The 18,319-nt window shown below is 31.0% G+C and overlaps 1 protein-coding gene across 2 annotated transcripts in view; it reads left to right on the top strand.

The window, feature by feature from the left end:
• The first annotated feature begins 10,800 nt into the window (after window positions 1-10,800).
• Window positions 10,801-18,319, top strand: part of LOC114173350 (uncharacterized) — a 29,000-nt gene continuing 21,481 nt past the window's right edge. The window contains exons 1-4 of one of the 2 annotated variants that reach the window (XM_028057675.2): window positions 10,801-10,998; window positions 11,112-11,393; window positions 12,614-12,757; window positions 15,010-15,079. In XM_028057675.2, the coding sequence (XP_027913476.1) occupies window positions 12,671-12,757; window positions 15,010-15,079 (157 nt within the window). In that variant the 5' untranslated portion in view covers window positions 10,801-10,998; window positions 11,112-11,393; window positions 12,614-12,670. The remainder of the gene's footprint in view (window positions 10,999-11,111; window positions 11,394-12,613; window positions 12,758-15,009; window positions 15,080-18,319) is intronic. The other variant, XM_028057676.2, reaches the window with a different exon arrangement.

The raw sequence follows: 18,319 nt of genomic DNA, 5'->3' as shown, positions 1-18,319 counted from the left end.
TTTGTTCTAAACTACTTTATGTTACTAATTTGTGTAAGCACAATGTCTTTTCTCAATTCAACAAGTGATTGCCACTCTAACTATATGCTCAAAATGTTTATGAAATTTTTCTAATTACAAACAATTAACCATTGAAAATATATTTTTAAAACAATAAATTTCATTTAATTATAAAAATGATGAAATTAAATAATGAAAAGACAATGAAAACAAGGTAACAATGAATACTTTCGCGACAATTTTAAATCATCACTAAATGGTTTATACACAACCACGTCTTTAAAACTGCACTATACTAACCTTATAAATTTTATTTAATATGAAATATTTAAAAGTAAAATAAAATAACACGTAGTGATAGTTCAAATAGCAGCCTTAATAGTAAATTGCAATTAATTTTAAAGCTTCAATTTTGTTTTAGAATACAATATAGCATTTCAATAGTTTACTTATGTAATACTAGTATACTATATATATATTAACTTAATATTGGCAAAATAATTATATTCAAATTATATTAATCATTAATATATTTTATTGAAAAATCGTTTAATAGGAAAACAAGTTTAATGCTAGAAGAATGTGAGAAAACATTCTATTAAACCTAAACAAAGTGGAAACTTAAATATCACACAAATTTTGGTAGGGGAAACCCCTTGAGGAGAGAGTGTTCTCCTATTTCTTATTGTTTTCATTTTATTCAATAAAAAACATTGTTTTCTTTCTTATTTCAATTCATGATTTCTAACATAGTTCCAATCAGAAACGTGTTCCTTTGTCATAGACAAAGAAAGAAGCCTAATATATATTAGGCAAATGTTTAGTCTACCACTACCTAATTTGGCTACATGCAGAGAGAGGCATATTCTATTTAACAACAGAGTTGGCGTAGATGTAGAACGGATATATTGTATTTAAAAGAGATGTAGAGAGTCAACTTCTTCATACATTATAAACATAAGTGTGCATAATCAAGATACCAACAGAAATTGGTTCAAACTAGAAAATGTTTTTCACCTGCATAGAAGAAGTCCACCATTGTTACGAACCAAACAAAACTATGATATAAGAGATAGAGAAAAAATGAGGGCAGTGTGAATGGTATATTATTTGCAATGAAAAGGATCTACCATTGGAAAAAAACCTCCCATTATCCGGAGCATAGCTCCTATAACAGAAAAGCATAACAATTTCCGCATGCCCTCACCCCTATTGGCGCCCAAGCTAAATAACAGAAAATACTCTCTCACATCTAATAATCTCCCCCACTAACTCACGCCACCTCAGCTTCCCACGTTTTGCTTCTTTCTCTTGTGCTCATAAACCTTCCACACCTTAGGTGTCATGGACCCCTCATGGGCCAATGACTCTTTCAGCCCATACCCATGTTGGGCTCCATCAATGTCACTCCCTTCAACAACAGGCTTGTCCTCAAGCCTGATATTCAAAAATTGACTCCTAATCACAATTTCATCCTCCCATGTGGAATCTTCTACAGATTTTCCATCCCAGTGTATCAACCATTGATTTACTCTTTCTCCTTGTTTCATGATGTTGCAGGAAGCTAGAATAGTAAGCAGCTCAATTATTTCGACTCCTTCCCTCTCTAGATCTCTTGGCAATTTTGTTTGAGACTTATAGTCTCCAATAGCTTTTTTAAGAAGTGAAACATGGAACATTGGATGTATCTTCGAGGTAGCAGGAAGTTTTAAGCGATAAGCCACCATCCATATACGTTCTAGCACTTCAAAAGGTCCATAATATCGAGCCGACAACTTTGGGCTGATGCGAGCTAATACTGAATGCTGCCTGTGTGGTTTCAACTTCAAGAAAACACATTCTTCAACTTGGGAACAACGTCCCTGCCTATGCCATCACCTACGATTAACATCGTTGCCGTCAACGTGAAAAAAAGAAGTAAAAAGTTGTTTTTGAAAAAAACTTCGCAAATCCTCGTTGCATATCACTGTGCCTCCCAGACCAAAGGTACTTTTCTTTTCCACTGTGCCTCCGAAGTCCACCATCCCTTCGAAGTCCTCTGTACCTGCGAAGTTCTCCGTCCCCTTTGAAAGTCCACCACCACGATGAAGTCCACTGTTCTTGGATAATATTTCACTTAGCTAGCTCAAAACTATTTGATGTGTTTTATTTCTATGCTATTTAAATTTTGATTAAGTATTGAATGTTGTTGTTTGTACTCTAAACTATCAAACAATATTTGGTTAAAGAAATGTAGTATGTGTCTGGCATTGTTGTTGTGATGCAGACCTTTTTATTCACTTAAGCCACATTCAATGATAAAATCATACTGCATATGATATTTCTGCACACACTGACTGAATAATCTGGTGACCCCTGATGTATTATGTGGTGACTTGTCCATAACATTTTGCACAAAAATATCAATTGGGGTTTGGTATATGAGTAGTAAAGTTCTTCCCCACTTACAATGACAAGAATGACTCTTAAAGCATGTGTGCAAGGTGTGTTGAACCTAATTAATATTGGTGTCACATAATTGGTCCACAAAATCCACCACATATAAATTAAGTCTGCACGAAATATATGGTGACCACACAATTCATAAGTGGTGACCTTCCCTGAACGTTTTGCACAACTTATTCACCCCTGCTATGTTGTAAGGATATCCACAACTAAAACCTTGAGGCTGTTAGGGAATACCTCGATGACAATTATAATAGGTATATATACTCCTAAAACAAAAAAGGTGGGGAATAATTAGCCCACAAGTGCTTGAGCACACACATCATAACATTGACTGAATAATCTGGTAACCCCTGATGTATTATGTGGTGACCTGCCATAACATTTTGCACAAAAATATCAATTGGGGTCTGGTATATGAGTAGTAAAGTTCTTCCCCACTTACAGTGACAAGAATGACCATAAAAGCATGTGTGCAAGGTATGTTGAACCTAATTAATATTGGTGTCACATAATTGGTCCACAAAATCCACCACACATAAATTAAGTCTGCAAGAAATATATGGTGACCACACAATTCATAAGTGGTGACTTTCCTTGAACGTTTTGCACAACTTATTCACCCCTGTTATGTTGTAAAGATCCACAACTAAAACCTTGAGGCTGTTAGGGAATACCTCAATGACAATTATAATAGGTAAATATACTCCTGAAACAAAAAAGGTGGGGAATAATTAGCCCACAAGTGCTTGAGCACAAACATCATAACACTGACTGAATAATCTAGTGACCCCTGATGTATTATGTGGTGACCTGCCATATCATTTTGTACAAAAATATCAATTGGGGTCTGTTGTTTGGGTAGTCACCTTCTTCCCCACTTCGGAGGCACGATAGAGAAGAAATTTGCCTTTGGTCTGGGAGGCACGGTGATATGCGACGAGGATCTGCAAAGTTTTTTTCAAAAATAACTTTTTGCTTCTTTTTTCACGTTGACGGCAACAATGTTTATTGTAGGTGACGCGGCAAGTTGGAAAATGGTAAGTTAACTTCAAATTTTCCTTCAATCACGTCCCAGCCCATTTTCCTAAAGTTAAAATAAACTAAATACTATTTTCCACGTAAGGTAGTCAAAAAGTAGTGAAAATGGGTAGTCAATATTAGAGCTGTCAAAATGGGTTGGAACCTGCGAGCCAACTAGGGATGGCAACGGGGCGGGGCGGGTACGGGTATCATGATCCCATCCCCATCCCCATAATAAAAATTCATCCCCATCCCCATCCCCAAACCCAACGGGTATACAACTTTTGACCCATCCCCATCCCCACCGGGTAACGGGTATTTTCTTATACCCATACCCATACCCATTTTTTTATTGTTCCATATATCAATTAAATATTTTTTATAAAAAAAATTTAAAAATCACACCAATGGAATCATGATACTATCAAAATATTCAATATTAAAATAACATACTCTTTTTGATTTTCATGATGTCAAATATTAAGAAAAATATTATAATAGTATAAATCTCAAATTAAAGTATCAAATAACAACTAAATAAAATTCAAATAATTATATAAAAGCTAAAAAATTACACATTACTAAAATTTTATAATAACCAAAATATTTATTAATTTTACAAATGATTAGTGGTTTCATTTGCATTCGATCCACCTACACATAGAAAAAAAATGAAAAATTAGATATGATATAATAATTGAAATTGAAAATTTTAATTACTAGAATATAATGTACCTTCTTCATCAGATTCATTTTCACTCATGAGAACATCTTTTCCTTTTAATTTTTTAACACCTACAAACACCAAATGTAGAATATTAGATGAGAATTCACAAAAAATACTAACAAAAAATATTAATAAATTTGAGTAACTTACCTAGATGGTTTGAGTTCCATATCCAACTTCTTGTACACATCAAAGCCTCTATAGTAATATGATGAAGTCGACTACGGTGAGAAGTTAATATCTGACCACCAGTACTAAAAGCAGATTCAGAAGCTACAGTTGTTATTGGAATAGCTAAAACATCCCTTGCAATTGCTTGAAGGGTTGGAAACTTTAACCCATTTGTTTTCCACCATGATAGGATATCAAATTCTTGTGTAACCGGCAAATTATTTTCTTCCAAGTAATAATGCAACTCTGTTTTCATAACTGTAGTTCTAGATTTTTTCTTTTTTGCCATAAACTCTAAAAATTCATTCGCATCATTATCAACATCCTTTCCCAACTCCAATGATGTAGCTCTATAAGAAGAAATTTCATTCTTTTTTTATTGATATTCCAAAACCAAATCATAGCACATTTGACGAATCCTACTAAGTTTCAGATCAAAATCATTACCATACAATTTATAAAAATAGTATTCTAACATGTCCATCTTGTACCTTGGATCTAAAACTGAAGCAATTGCCAATATATCATGAATAACACTCCAGTAACTTTCAAATTTCTTTAACATTTGTATTGCCATATTTTGAATGGTTATCTCAGGAGATTTAACCCAATCATTTATTGCAATCTTGATCTCACAAATCTTTGGGAAAAAGATGTTGGCAGTTGGGTATTTGGAGCCAGAAATGATTTATGTGATGTCATTAAATAATTTTAGCCTTCGACAAACATCCTTTGCAAATTCCCACTGCATATCAGTTGGCAAAGAAGTGTATTGAGCTTCACGTTGCTTTAACCTAAAAAACACATCCTTATAACATATGGTAATATCAAGCATCTTGTAAGTAGAATTCCATCTAGTTGGGCAATCCAAACTTAACTTTTTAGTGAAAGAAAGGAGTTGCTGTCCAATATGCTACACTTTCTCGAATTTTTTCCACCCCTTCTTTTAGGACGGCTAACCCTTCTTTCACAATCAAATTAAGGATATGTGCTGAACAACGCATATGAAGCAAAGACCCTTTCTTAATGAGTGTGTCCAACTTCAACTTATCCTTAATTTTTTCAATCATGCTATCATTTGTGCTGCAGTTGTCTAAAGTGATAGTAGACAATTTTGTATCAATATTCCAATCGAACAAACAATCAACTAATACATTGCAAAGTCGATCAGCTGTGTGAGGTGCGGGAACATAAATGAACCTATAAATTAAGCAATATTTTGTAAGACATATAATCTTTCTAGATGTGCATAAAAAAAATTACTGGAAAATTTATAAATTAAAAAAGGTGTACCTCAAAATTATATTTTGCAATGTCCAATTGTCATCAATATAGTGAGCTGTGATAGACATATACCCTTTCTTTTGATTGCTTGCAGTCCACATATCCGATGTAATTGCTATTCTTCCTTTATTTGTATCTATCAACTTCATAACAACTTGTTTTTCATGTTCATAGATGCCGAGTATCTCTTTCTTTATCGTATTTCGTGAAGGAAGTTGAAATAATGGTTGAATTGTTGTCACGAATCTAATAAAACCAATATGGTCCACTATTGACAATGGATATTCATGCAATATAATCATTGTTGCAAGTTCCCTCTTGGCATTTTCTTCATTATAAGCTCCACAAGCCAATTCCTTTTTGCCACTTGAAATCTTAGAAAAAAGTGTTTTTTGTCCCCCTTTTCCTTTTGCTAAAGCCTTCTTTTGAATACATATGTTTGTATGATGGTGCAAGTGCTTTGTTCCATTCTTTGTTTCTCCACCAAGCAGTTTCTTGCAATAGTTACATTTAGCTTTGTATTTTCCATCAACTTTTATCTTTTCAAAGTGTTCCCACACAACACTTTTCAATTTCCCTTTCTCAGGCTCTACTTGTGTTGTTGAATGTATTTCATCATGAACTTCTGAAGGTGTTTGCGTAGATGGATTCAATGGAGATTGACTGTCATTATTGGAACTTTGAAAGGGAGTTGGTTGTTGTGAACACTGTGGTGGACTTGGTACCTGCAAATCTTGATCTCCTGTGCTCATTTTCTCTAGAAACTAACATACGTAACAAAAAAAATCAAACAAAGTAAAAAGGTTAATTTCTTTTTTAACAAAATATAAAAGGAAAACCAATAATCAAGTTTAAAAATATTTCAAATATTTTTTATACTATTAAAAATTTATATTATACCACTTAAACAAAATAGCACAAATAACAAAATTAAATTAATAATAATTCAAATTTAAACATAGATTCTTCATCTTTTGATCTTGAATTAAATTAAGGATTTATGCAATTGAGCACTTAAAATTGAGAATTAAACATTATCATGAAACAAAAAATAAATAATAAATAAAATTATCATAAAGGAGTAAAGATAATTAAATGTGTGACCCAAATTTGAGAATATCCATTTGAACATAACATAACGGAAAAAAAAATGTATAATTAAGATTATGATAAAAGGAAAAGTACCTTGAAGATCTGCTTAAACCTTAAAGAACAAGCCAAACAATTAAAAGAGAGTAAAAAAGTGTATAACCAAAGTAACAAAAAGAAGAGCTACAAAATAAGAGTCAAACATTTTCATGAAAATAAATAAATAAATAAAGATAATCAAATGTGTAACCTAAAAATTATTTCATAGAATGAAATTGAGGAACACCTATTTGAACATAACCATGTACAGAGAGTAAAAATTATGTAATAAGAAGAAGAAAAATTACCTTCAAAATTAAATCTTGAAAAACAAACCAGACAATTGAGAGAGTAAACAAAGTGTATAACAAAAAACAAAGAGAATGAGATATGTTATATATATATATATATATATATATATATATATATATATATATATATATATATATATATATATTATATTATATTATATTATATTATATTATATATTATATTACTATGTATATATATATATTATATGTGTGGATATCTTATGTTTATATATATATAATTATTTATATATATTATATTATATTATATATTATATTATTATTACTATGTATATATATTATATGTATATGCGTAGATATTTTATGCTTTTATATATATATATATATATATATATATATATATATATATATATATATATATATATATATTTCTTTTAAATTTTTATAAATTTGTCATGTTATAAATTTGTTTATAAAAGATCTCACTAGTTAAATGATTAATTTGTTTTATACGTATATATTATATATATTATATTATATTATTATGTATATATATTATATGTATATTATATTATATTATATTATATTATATTACATGTATATGTGTAAATATATATATATATATATATATATATTTATATATATAAAAGTATATTTTATTTATATGTATATATACTATATTATATTATATTATATTATATTATATTATATTATATTTTATGTGTAAATATATTATTTATTTATATATATTTTTTAGATTATTTAATAAATTATAAATAGTTTAGTAATTTAAGCGGGGACGGGTATTTGGGCGGGTATATATATATCCCCATCCCCATCCCCATCCCCAGTTGAAAATTTCGGGTATTACCCATACCCATACCCATACCCAGTCAAAGCGGGGATTCCCCGTCAAAACGAGGACGGGTTCGGGTGATACCCACGGGCACGGGTTTATTTGTCATCTCTAGAGCCAACCCAGTTCACCACGGGTTCGGACCGGGTTGGGTTGAAATTTTTTTACAAATTTTAATACGGGTTGATTTTTGACCCGATTCATTTAGAACTCGGCTCATTCGGGTTGAATCCGTGGTAAGTCGGGTTGGCTCACCAACCCGCAAATAAAAAGGTCACACAAGTGTTTTTATTTATTTTTTATTAAGTTGGGCTTTACATTTGGGTCATGTTAAGTTGTTTTTTTTTTATCCAATACATAAATAATTTGTATTTTTTTATTTTGGTTTGTATTTGGATTGTATTAAAGTTTATTTAGATTTTAATTAAAATTACAATTTAGTTTTGACTGAAAAAAGATAAAAAAATATATATATTTTTTAATTAAGTGAACCCGTAAGTCAACTCATTTAACTCGTCAACCCGTGGTGGACCGGGCCAGATTCGAATTTTTTGGACTCGCTAAAAAGTAAACCGAGTTGAGTTGGTTTACTAAATCATCAACTAGGGATGGCAACGGGGCGGGGCGGGTACGGGTATCATGATCCCATCCCCATCCTCATAATAAAAATTCATCCCCATCCCCATCCCCAAACCCAACGGGTATACAACTTTTGACCCATCCCCATCCCCACCGGGTAACGGGTATTTTCTTATACCCATACCCATACCCATTTTTTTATTGTTCCATATATCAATTAAATATTTTTTATAAAAAAAATTTAAAAATCACACCAACAGAATCATGATACTATCAAAATATTCAATATTAAAATAACATACTCTTTTTGATTTTCATGATGTCAAATATTAAGAAAAATATTATAATAGTATAAATCTCAAATTAAAGTATCAAATAACAACTAAATAAAATTCAAATAATTATATAAAAGCTAAAAAATTACACATTACTAAAATTTTATAATAACCAAAATATTTATTAATTTTACAAATGATCAGTGGTTTCATTTGCATTCGATCCACCTACACATAGAAAAAAAATGAAAAATTAGATATGATATAATAATTGAAATTGAAAATTTTAATTACTAGAATATAATGTACCTTCTTCATCAGATTCATTTTCACTCATGAGAACATCTTTTCCTTTTAATTTTTTAACACCTACAAACACCAAATGTAGAATATTAGATGAGAATTCACAAAAAATACTAACAAAAAATATTAATAAATTTGAGTAACTTACCTAGATGGTTTGAGTTCCATATCCAACTTCTTGTACACATCAAAGCCTCTATAGTAATATGATGAAGTCGACTACGGTGAGAAGTTAATATCTGACCACCAGTACTAAAAGCAGATTCAGAAGCTACAGTTGTTATTGGAATAGCTAAAACATCCATTGCAATTGCTTGAAGGGTTGGAAACTTTAACCCATTTGTTTTCCACCATGATAGGATATCAAATTCTTGTGTAACCGGCAAATTATCTTCTTCCAAGTAATAATCCAACTCTGTTTTCATAACTGTAGTTCTAGATTTTTTCTTTTTTGCCATAAACTCTAAAAATTCATTCGCATCATTATCAACATCCTTTCCCAACTCCAATGATGTAGCTCTATAAGAAGAAGTTTCATTCTTTTTTGATTGATATTCCAAAACCAAATCATAGCACATTTGACGAATCCTACTAAGTTTCAGATCAAAATCATTACCATACAATTTATAAAAATAATATTCTAACATGTCCATCTTGTACCTTGGATCTAAAACTGAAGCAATTGCCAATATGTTATATAACAAAAAACAAAGAGAATGAGAAATATGTTATATATATATATATATATATATATATTATATTATATTATATTATATTATATATTATATTACTATGTATATATATATTATATGTGTGGATATCTTATGTTTATATATATATATATATAATTATTTATATATATTATATTATATTATATATTATATTATTATTATTATTATGTATATATATTATATGTGTGGATATTTTATGTTTATATATATATATATATATATTTATTTTTTATAGATATATATTTATTTTAAGTATATATTATATTATATTATATAATAATATAAATATAATAATATATATTATATTATTATGTATATATATTATATGTATATGTGTAGATATTTTATGCTTTTATATATATATATATATATATATATATATATTTCTTTTAAATTTTTATAAATTTGTAATGTTATAAATTTGTTTATAAAAGATCTCACTAGTTAAATGATTAATTTGTTTTATACGTATATATTATATATATTATATTATATTATTATGTATATATATTATATGTATATTATATTATATTATATTACATGTATATGTGTAAATATATATATATATATATATATATATATATATATAAAAGTATATTTTATTTATATGTATATATATTATATTATATTATATTATATTTTATGTGTAAATATATTATTTATTTATATATATTTTTTAGATTATTTAATAAATTATAAATAGTTTAGTAATTTAAGCGGGGACGGGTATTTGGGCGGGTATATATATATCCCCATCCCCAGTTGAAAATTTCGGGTATTACCCATACCCATACCCATACCCAGTCAAAGCGGGGATTTCCCGTCAAAACGGGGACGGGTTCGGGTGATACCCACGGACACGGGTTTATTTGCCATCTCTATCATCAACCCGTAGTGGATCAAGCCGGATCGGACCAAATTACCTGTTTTGACAGTCAGTATACCATTTTCCAAAATAAATCTACTAAAAATATATTTGAAACATATTTTTGTTTCAAATAGGCATTTTGGAGGTTCAAAATGAAACGGGGTGTTATCCCAAACCTTCCATTCTCTCACTAAAGTCTTCGTCGCTTCTTCTCATAGTGCACCGGTTGTTGTGACCAGGTTCAATGATTGTTAGGGTTAGACTTTCTGCCACTCACACGTTCCACACACTCACCGATCTCACTGGTCCACTTACTCCGGAGACTCACAGTCACCGCAGGTACGCTTTCACACTCAAACTGAAAGATTCAATTACATTTTTAATTACCTCCAGAAAAAGAGATGGGATATATATACCTACCCTTTTACAATCACGTTCTGTTTTTGTAACAGCTAGAACAAAAAAACCTGACTCTGGACCCTGTAAAAGAGTTATAACAGAGATCTTGAGATCCTTTTCTCACTCTTCAAATTCCAAAACTGAGTGTAATTGAAACTTTGAAGTGTATAAATTTCTTGTTTTGTGAGAACAACAAATTACTTTTCCGCTCAACGAATAATACGGGGTTTACGGACAAACAATTCGTCGGTGCGTCTACCTTCTTCCGTGAGTTTTTCGTTGCTACTGCATGGTGTACATGTGTTCTATACTGTGCAATTCCATCTGAGAATCTGGTATGTGGTTCTTTCTTTATGCTATTTTACCGGTTGCTAGCTAGTTGTTTATCAACCTTATTCGTCTACCTTCATTAATTTCCTACATAGCGTTCACGGTAGAGGTTTCTCAGACCGTTTAATCTTCCCTAATCAGTGCCAAAGATTCCCAGTCAAAACTGATTTCTGGTCCATTTTACAGTTTTTTCCTCCTCTCTCCTATCCTCGAACATAGTAGTTTTCATGTTTTCGTTCTTCTAACTGATATGAAAGGAATGCATTCTCACATGGGTAAGATTAACTCACTAGGGTACGCGCGTGTGTATATATATATATATATATATATATATATATATATATATATATATATATATATATATATATAAACATGGGTAGATAGATATAGATATTATTCTCTGAATGACTTTAAAGATACTCCCCTTTTATTTTTTTCGTTTAAGATTAGTAACTTAATGAGTTACTAATGATTAGGGCAAGGAGTACTTAGAATTACACTTGGAGTAACTTGACCTCTCTGTGTAGTTTTTTAATTGCTTCAAAATGTATAACCTTGTTACCGGCTTGTGATATGTAAAGTATGTGTACCTCTAATGTCGTTCCTAACTAAGTAAACCATATATGATCAGTTATCATCCCTGCGTTCATCGTCAAGTTTGATTACTTTACTTTATGAACTCTTTTTGAAGAAAATGTAAATTAAAGTGGATATGAATTCTCTTTTTTCATACCTTTATCCATGAGTTGATATAGTAGACAGTAGATTCTGCATTCTCTGAGGCTGCCATTTCTTTTAATGCTTGTTTGTCTTGATCCTTTTGTAGCTTAATTAGGGTATGTGGTATTGTTGTTTCAAGGTGTGGAGATGGTGCTACTTGGGGAATTTAGGATCTTTATCCTTTGCCCATCATCTCAACATTGTTGTGTTCTCAAAGAATATGAAAAGCTACTTTCATCACTGATCAGGATTTAGTTTTTGAAGTCATTGTTATCTTCCTTTTATGAGTACTTTCTTTTTGTTTCCTTGTACTATATATGATAAAGTTGCATTTTAATGTGTAAAGTATTATATTTCACATATAGTTTTATCATATAATTTTTATTACTTTGTTGTCCTGTATGTCTATGCACTATTTTATCAAGAGCTCAATCTACTTAGTTACTTAAGTTGAAAAGCTGAAAAATGATTGTTTAACAATTGTATTATATTATAATCTTTTCAGCCTTATTATATCAAGATTTTTGTTTTAAAGAAGCAAAAAGTGGAAGTACCTACAGTGATGCCTGATCTTCCATTCCAAGTTGGGGATTTGGCTGAGTCAAAGTCCTTTCAAAGTGGTTTTCGTGGTGCATGGTTTCGTTGCAAGGTATGAAAATTTTTCCTTCTCTATTTTTTGTGGTGTCAATGTGACAAGCATAGGAACTAAAATAAGAAAGAGACTCTAAGATTGGAATTGGCTTCTTATTAGACAATTTTATCAAATGTGCATTTTACTAAAAACACAACCAAGGTTCTGTGAAATTTGTGGTTCTTTGAATCATTATTTTTAGTATTCAATGAGTTTTTGGCATGTCCAAAATTTAGCTGTCTTGAAATTGGCAGCTCTAAAATTTTTTCTGTGTTTTTGATATCCAACATTTAGCCAATGGACTATGATACTTTGACAATTTTTTTTTTTTACAAAGTTTGACAGTTTACTTTTTAACACACACCAAACCTTTTTCTTCTCTTTCCAATTCACATCAAACCTTTCTTTCATCCATTGAGCTGCCATGTGTACATAGTCAAAAGTTTGTCAATCAAACTTTGTTAAAACATAATTTTCCTTAACCAATATGCTAATTTGGCCTTGACAATATGTTACTTTTGAATTAATGGTGTTAGCATGCTAATTTTGAGAGTATCACATACTAACATACCTGCAAATATCTGACTAGGATGATTACATGTCAACATCATTAATTTAAGAGTAATAAGGTTACTCTTAAGACCGCATTATTAAATGTTGGGTTTCAAGAAAATTGAGGTTTTTGTGGAGGTACCAATTTTAATATAGACCAATTTGGAGGTATCAAACACTTATTTAACTCGTACTTTTAAACAACAATATTGTGGTAATGTATTATGTTATTCTCATGGCGGCTGGTTTTGCTGTTTTGGTTATGACAGTGATAGAAACATATATGTCTTGAAAAATACTATACAATGTCTGTGCGGATAAACTTCTCTATAGATGCTTATAACAAATAAAAGTTAAAAGAAAAATAAATAAGTTTTTCCAGAACTAAAATTAGTACATATGTATGTTAATTTATAGAAACTTTCTCTTACTAGCTTATCCAAAGCTGATCTTAACTTATTTATAAGCTAATTTTAGCTTGTAGAAAAAATCAATTTATTTTTCTGTGATATTTTCTTCAGCTATAGGTGCTTTTGGAGCGGTTTATTCCTAACACGACACTCTGACTGTTCAAACTTAAGAGACTATTCCCTTTCATTAAATGTTCTTTAGACATGGTTACTCCAAGTTTTCTCACATCTTTTTCAAACACTAACTTATGATTTGAATGAGACCCCTTTGGTTAAACACTTCTAACAAATTTGGTGATACCAATTGTTAAATACCAACTTAGAATCAATGAAACAGGGATTACTGGAATGACTGTATATTATTATTATTATGAAGTACGAAAATTGTTAAAGGAAAAACATTGACTCTCACGAGTGCCCAAGACACCTCAGCCCAAATCCTTTCCAAAACCCCTTCCCCTATACAGCTCTCCCCCTCTCTTTATTCCCTCACCTTCCCTCTAACAGATCCTCTATTCTCTGTCATTCCGCCAGCTCAGCTAAACCGTTAGCACCCTCACCTCACATGTTCATGCTTGTGGACCCCCAAATGATGGGTTTCCACTTTCTTCTTTCATACACTTTAGTAATTTGTTCCCTGGTCTCTCCTTCTCTTGGGCCTGGTTTCTATCAGACAATGTCTGCTATGAACAACAGTTTTGGTTTTCTGAGGTAACCTGTCTGTTTTGTATTCAATTCAATTGGAAAAAATTTAGCTGATCAAGTAACCGAATTGTATATTATTGTTGTTACTTGGCTCTCCAATTTGACTTTTTTTACCTCTTGTGCTTAGTGCATTAGCTCATTAAAGAAATTAAATTCATTAATCTATACTAATATAAATTATTAAAAAACTTAGTTTCTGTTAGCATTAAAATACTTGTATATCCTCCCTTTAAATATGTATAGGTTTTGCCTTAGTTGAATACTAATTAGAATAACTATTAACGCAAGTCTGCAACTTTTTTTATCTGATTAATGCTGGATTATTTGAGGTGAAATTTTGTTTTCATGATTTCTATTGAAACCCCTTCCCATTCCATTGTCCTTTTATTAAAAAAAACTCGTGTTTCTGAGAATAATTTCATGCAGGCTTCTTTGCCCATCTGGTAAATCTGCCTGTATATGCATTGGTTGGTCACATATCTGTACTGTTGCTACTGTTTAGTAAAGGACTAGAATGCTCAACCAGTGTCTATCATTTTATTGAGTATTAAATTTTTCTATCTGGTATTATTTTGGCCTGAAATTATTTTATGATTCTTTCAGATTAGAGATATCCGCACGAAAAATGCTGTCATATCCCATCTATTGGAGTATTTTGACTACACTGACCAAAGTATGTTCTTGCTCTGTTTTAAAATTTCAACTAGAAATCCATTAGCTTATTTATTGAACGAAGTAGAATGAATGTTCTAATGCAATTTGGTTTGGTTTTAACATTTCATTTTCTTGATTAAGTGTAATATAGTTGGGTGGGTTAAATGCAATATTTTACATTCCTTCTTTGATGTGAAAGTGCCAAGTTGAAGTTTATATGAACTGTCACAAGTTTGACAACTAGAGAGAAGGGCTAGGGTAGTCCAAGCTGCTTTGATGGTGAAATCCCTTTGCTACCAGTCAATGTTTTCTTTGATACTGCCATCTGGATTTTCTTTGGTTGACTCATTTACATTCTATTGTATATAGGCTTGAAGAGGAACCAAGGAACTTGTATTGTAGCGCTTAAATGTGATGAAAAATCCATGAGTTAATGCTCAGCCAGTGTATTTGTATATATATAAAGGGATGAGTACAAATATGTTTGAAAGTGGAAGGTTACAACCGATGTTCCTTAACCTAAAGCTAGGTTCTCCCAAAAACAACTTTATGTAAGCTTTATGTAACAGCTTTATGTAAACTGTAACGAACATAATTTTAATACTCACACTCAAGCTAGAGCTTATAAATGGTATGCACTAAGCTTGAAATGAATAAACTGAATCCTAGGCCCTCTCATGGCAAGGATTAGTCAAGCTGTAAAGTATTGTAGTGATCATAATCTTAATACTCACACTCAAGATGGAGCATATAAATTGTATCCATCAAGCTTGAAATGTATAAACTGAATTCTAGGGCCTTCTCAAGGAGTTAGAGAGAATGTTTGCAAGGTGGTCGTTATAGCTAATAAAATCTAGTACATAGTTCCTTTGAAAGTAACTCTCTTGGATTCTTTCATGAAACACAAGATTAGATGCAATATTGCATGATTGTCACAATACAAGTTCATTTGCTCAACTTCACAAAAATTCAATTCTTGAAGGAGTTTAGTCCATACAAGTTCACAAGTGGACAAATCCATAAATCTATATTTAGCTTCCATATCGGATCAGGCAATAACACTATGTTTCTTGCCTTCCGAGAGATAATATTTCCTCCAATGTATCTTGTGAGGGATCCAAGATTGTTAAAATCGAGTAAAATCAAGATTATGGTTAGGATCGTGAAAAGTTTACAAAATTGTAAATCGTGGGATCGTAACACGAATTGTAGATTTTACTTCCTACAAAAACATGATATAAATATGAAAATGACAAATTATTAAAATAAAATCATTCAAATTAAAGCAAAAAACCAAAGGGATCTTCATTAGCTCTATTTCCTTCTTGAAGCAAATCATTAAGAACGTTCGCCTCCTCTTTAGGTGGAATAGCATGAACATCATCTTTTTCCCCACCACCTTGGGCTTAACCTTCAACCAAGTGTTCATCATCTGTATATGAATTAGGAGATCATTTAAACTTTTGAACTATATTTTCAAAGTCTCTTCCTTCAACATATCTCATAATCCACTCATCATCGGACGAAATATCATCAAGTTCAAAATCCTCAAATAGAAACATGACTATTGCTTTCCAATTAGCTGTTTTTGCATTAATTGCTATTTCATTTATTTTATTGATTAGTGTACCTGTCGTATTTGCTTCTCCTGAAGGTTGGTCAAATAACAAAAATTTTCTATTTTTCAGTACATCATTATGGATTGGATTAGTGTTTCTAGTGGGTATTGTTAATTCTCTCATTTCTTGAAGTTCTTTTTATTCTAGATTAAAAATGAAATGACCCCTCCCTCAGAATTCTTTCGGATTGTCAGCCATTCTTCTACCCTCCTCTTTCTCAGCCAATTTAGAATTAACCATGACACAAACAACATCATTCATAGTTTCTTGTTTCAAACAATTTCTTCTCTTTGTGTGGTTCTAATAAATATAAATACAAACATATAAACAATTACTAATTCAGTATAATTGTAATTTCATAATTTCTATGTTCTTACCATCTCAAATGCACTCTCGATCCATTACCTCATAGATGAAACACATGATTGATTTATCATTAGAATCTACAATTTTAAACACTTACATTATAAGAAAAACACCTTTCAAACATATGACAATACTCAAAATTCTCTATTCAAAACCACCATTTTAACTAAATTTCCATCCGTTGTACTTGCAAAATGAGTATTCTTTCATTCATCACTAGTAAACATTTTAATCAAACAGACCCAGCATCTTACCAATTTTATTATTTTTTGAAATAGCATATGCATCAACATATTTTAGAAAAAGAATTCCCTTTGGAACTCTTAACTAAGAAGTTCAATATAGTCCTTCTCCTATTGTCAATCCACCCATTAATCATTATTGTTATTGTGCAGTCTATCTTTCCATGCAGTCCTATGAACCTCCAAAGCATTTTTTGTTATCTTAACTTCTTCCTTCAAGCACTTTACTCTAATCTCATGGCATGAAGGTGGGTTAAATCTTGGGCCATAATTTGAAATTGAATCAATCATTTTCCTAAATGCTTTGTGGTGAGAATAAAAAAATAGGGTTTGAGATTAATCTCCCCTGTGTGTAAACCACACACAGGGTAATTTATTTATAGTAGAGGTACAATTAAAAAGATTAATTGAAAAAATAAAGTAAATAGAAGATATTGTTTGATATTGTGATTAACAATATCTTAATAATATCAAACAATATCTAAACAATATCTAACACTCCCTTTCAAGCTGGAGCACACAAATCGTATGTGCCAAGCTTATTACAAATATGATCGATTATAGGCCCTCGTAAAGACTTAGTAAAAATATCTGCTAACTGATCACTTGAGTTAACAAACTCAGTTTTGATGTCTTCAGCATGATCTTTTTTCGAATGAAATGACAATCAACCTCAATGTGTTTGGTCCTCTTATGAAAGACAAGATTAAAGCTAATATGAAGAGCAACCTGATTGTCACACACAAGTGTCATTTGAGTAACATCTCCAAATTTTAACTTTCTAAGCAATTGCTTGAGCCAAACAAGTTCACAAGCAGCTGAGGCCATAGTTCTATATTTTGCTTCTGCACTAGATCTTGCTACAACACTCTGTTTCTTACTTTTTCACGAGATCAAGTTACCACCAATGGAGACACTATACCCATATGTAGATCTTCTATTAGGAGATTCTGCCTAATCGACATCTGAACAACAAACAACTCTTGTATGGTTAGAACCATATAACAATCCTTTTCTAGGAGATCTTTTAAT

Source organism: Vigna unguiculata, chromosome 2, assembly GCF_037176805.1.
Source record: "Vigna unguiculata cultivar grain cowpea cultivar isolate G323 ecotype 2 chromosome 2, ASM3717680v1, whole genome shotgun sequence".
In the NCBI taxonomy this organism is placed as follows: domain Eukaryota; kingdom Viridiplantae; phylum Streptophyta; class Magnoliopsida; order Fabales; family Fabaceae; genus Vigna; species Vigna unguiculata.
This window is presented reverse-complemented; position numbering and strand designations above follow the sequence as displayed.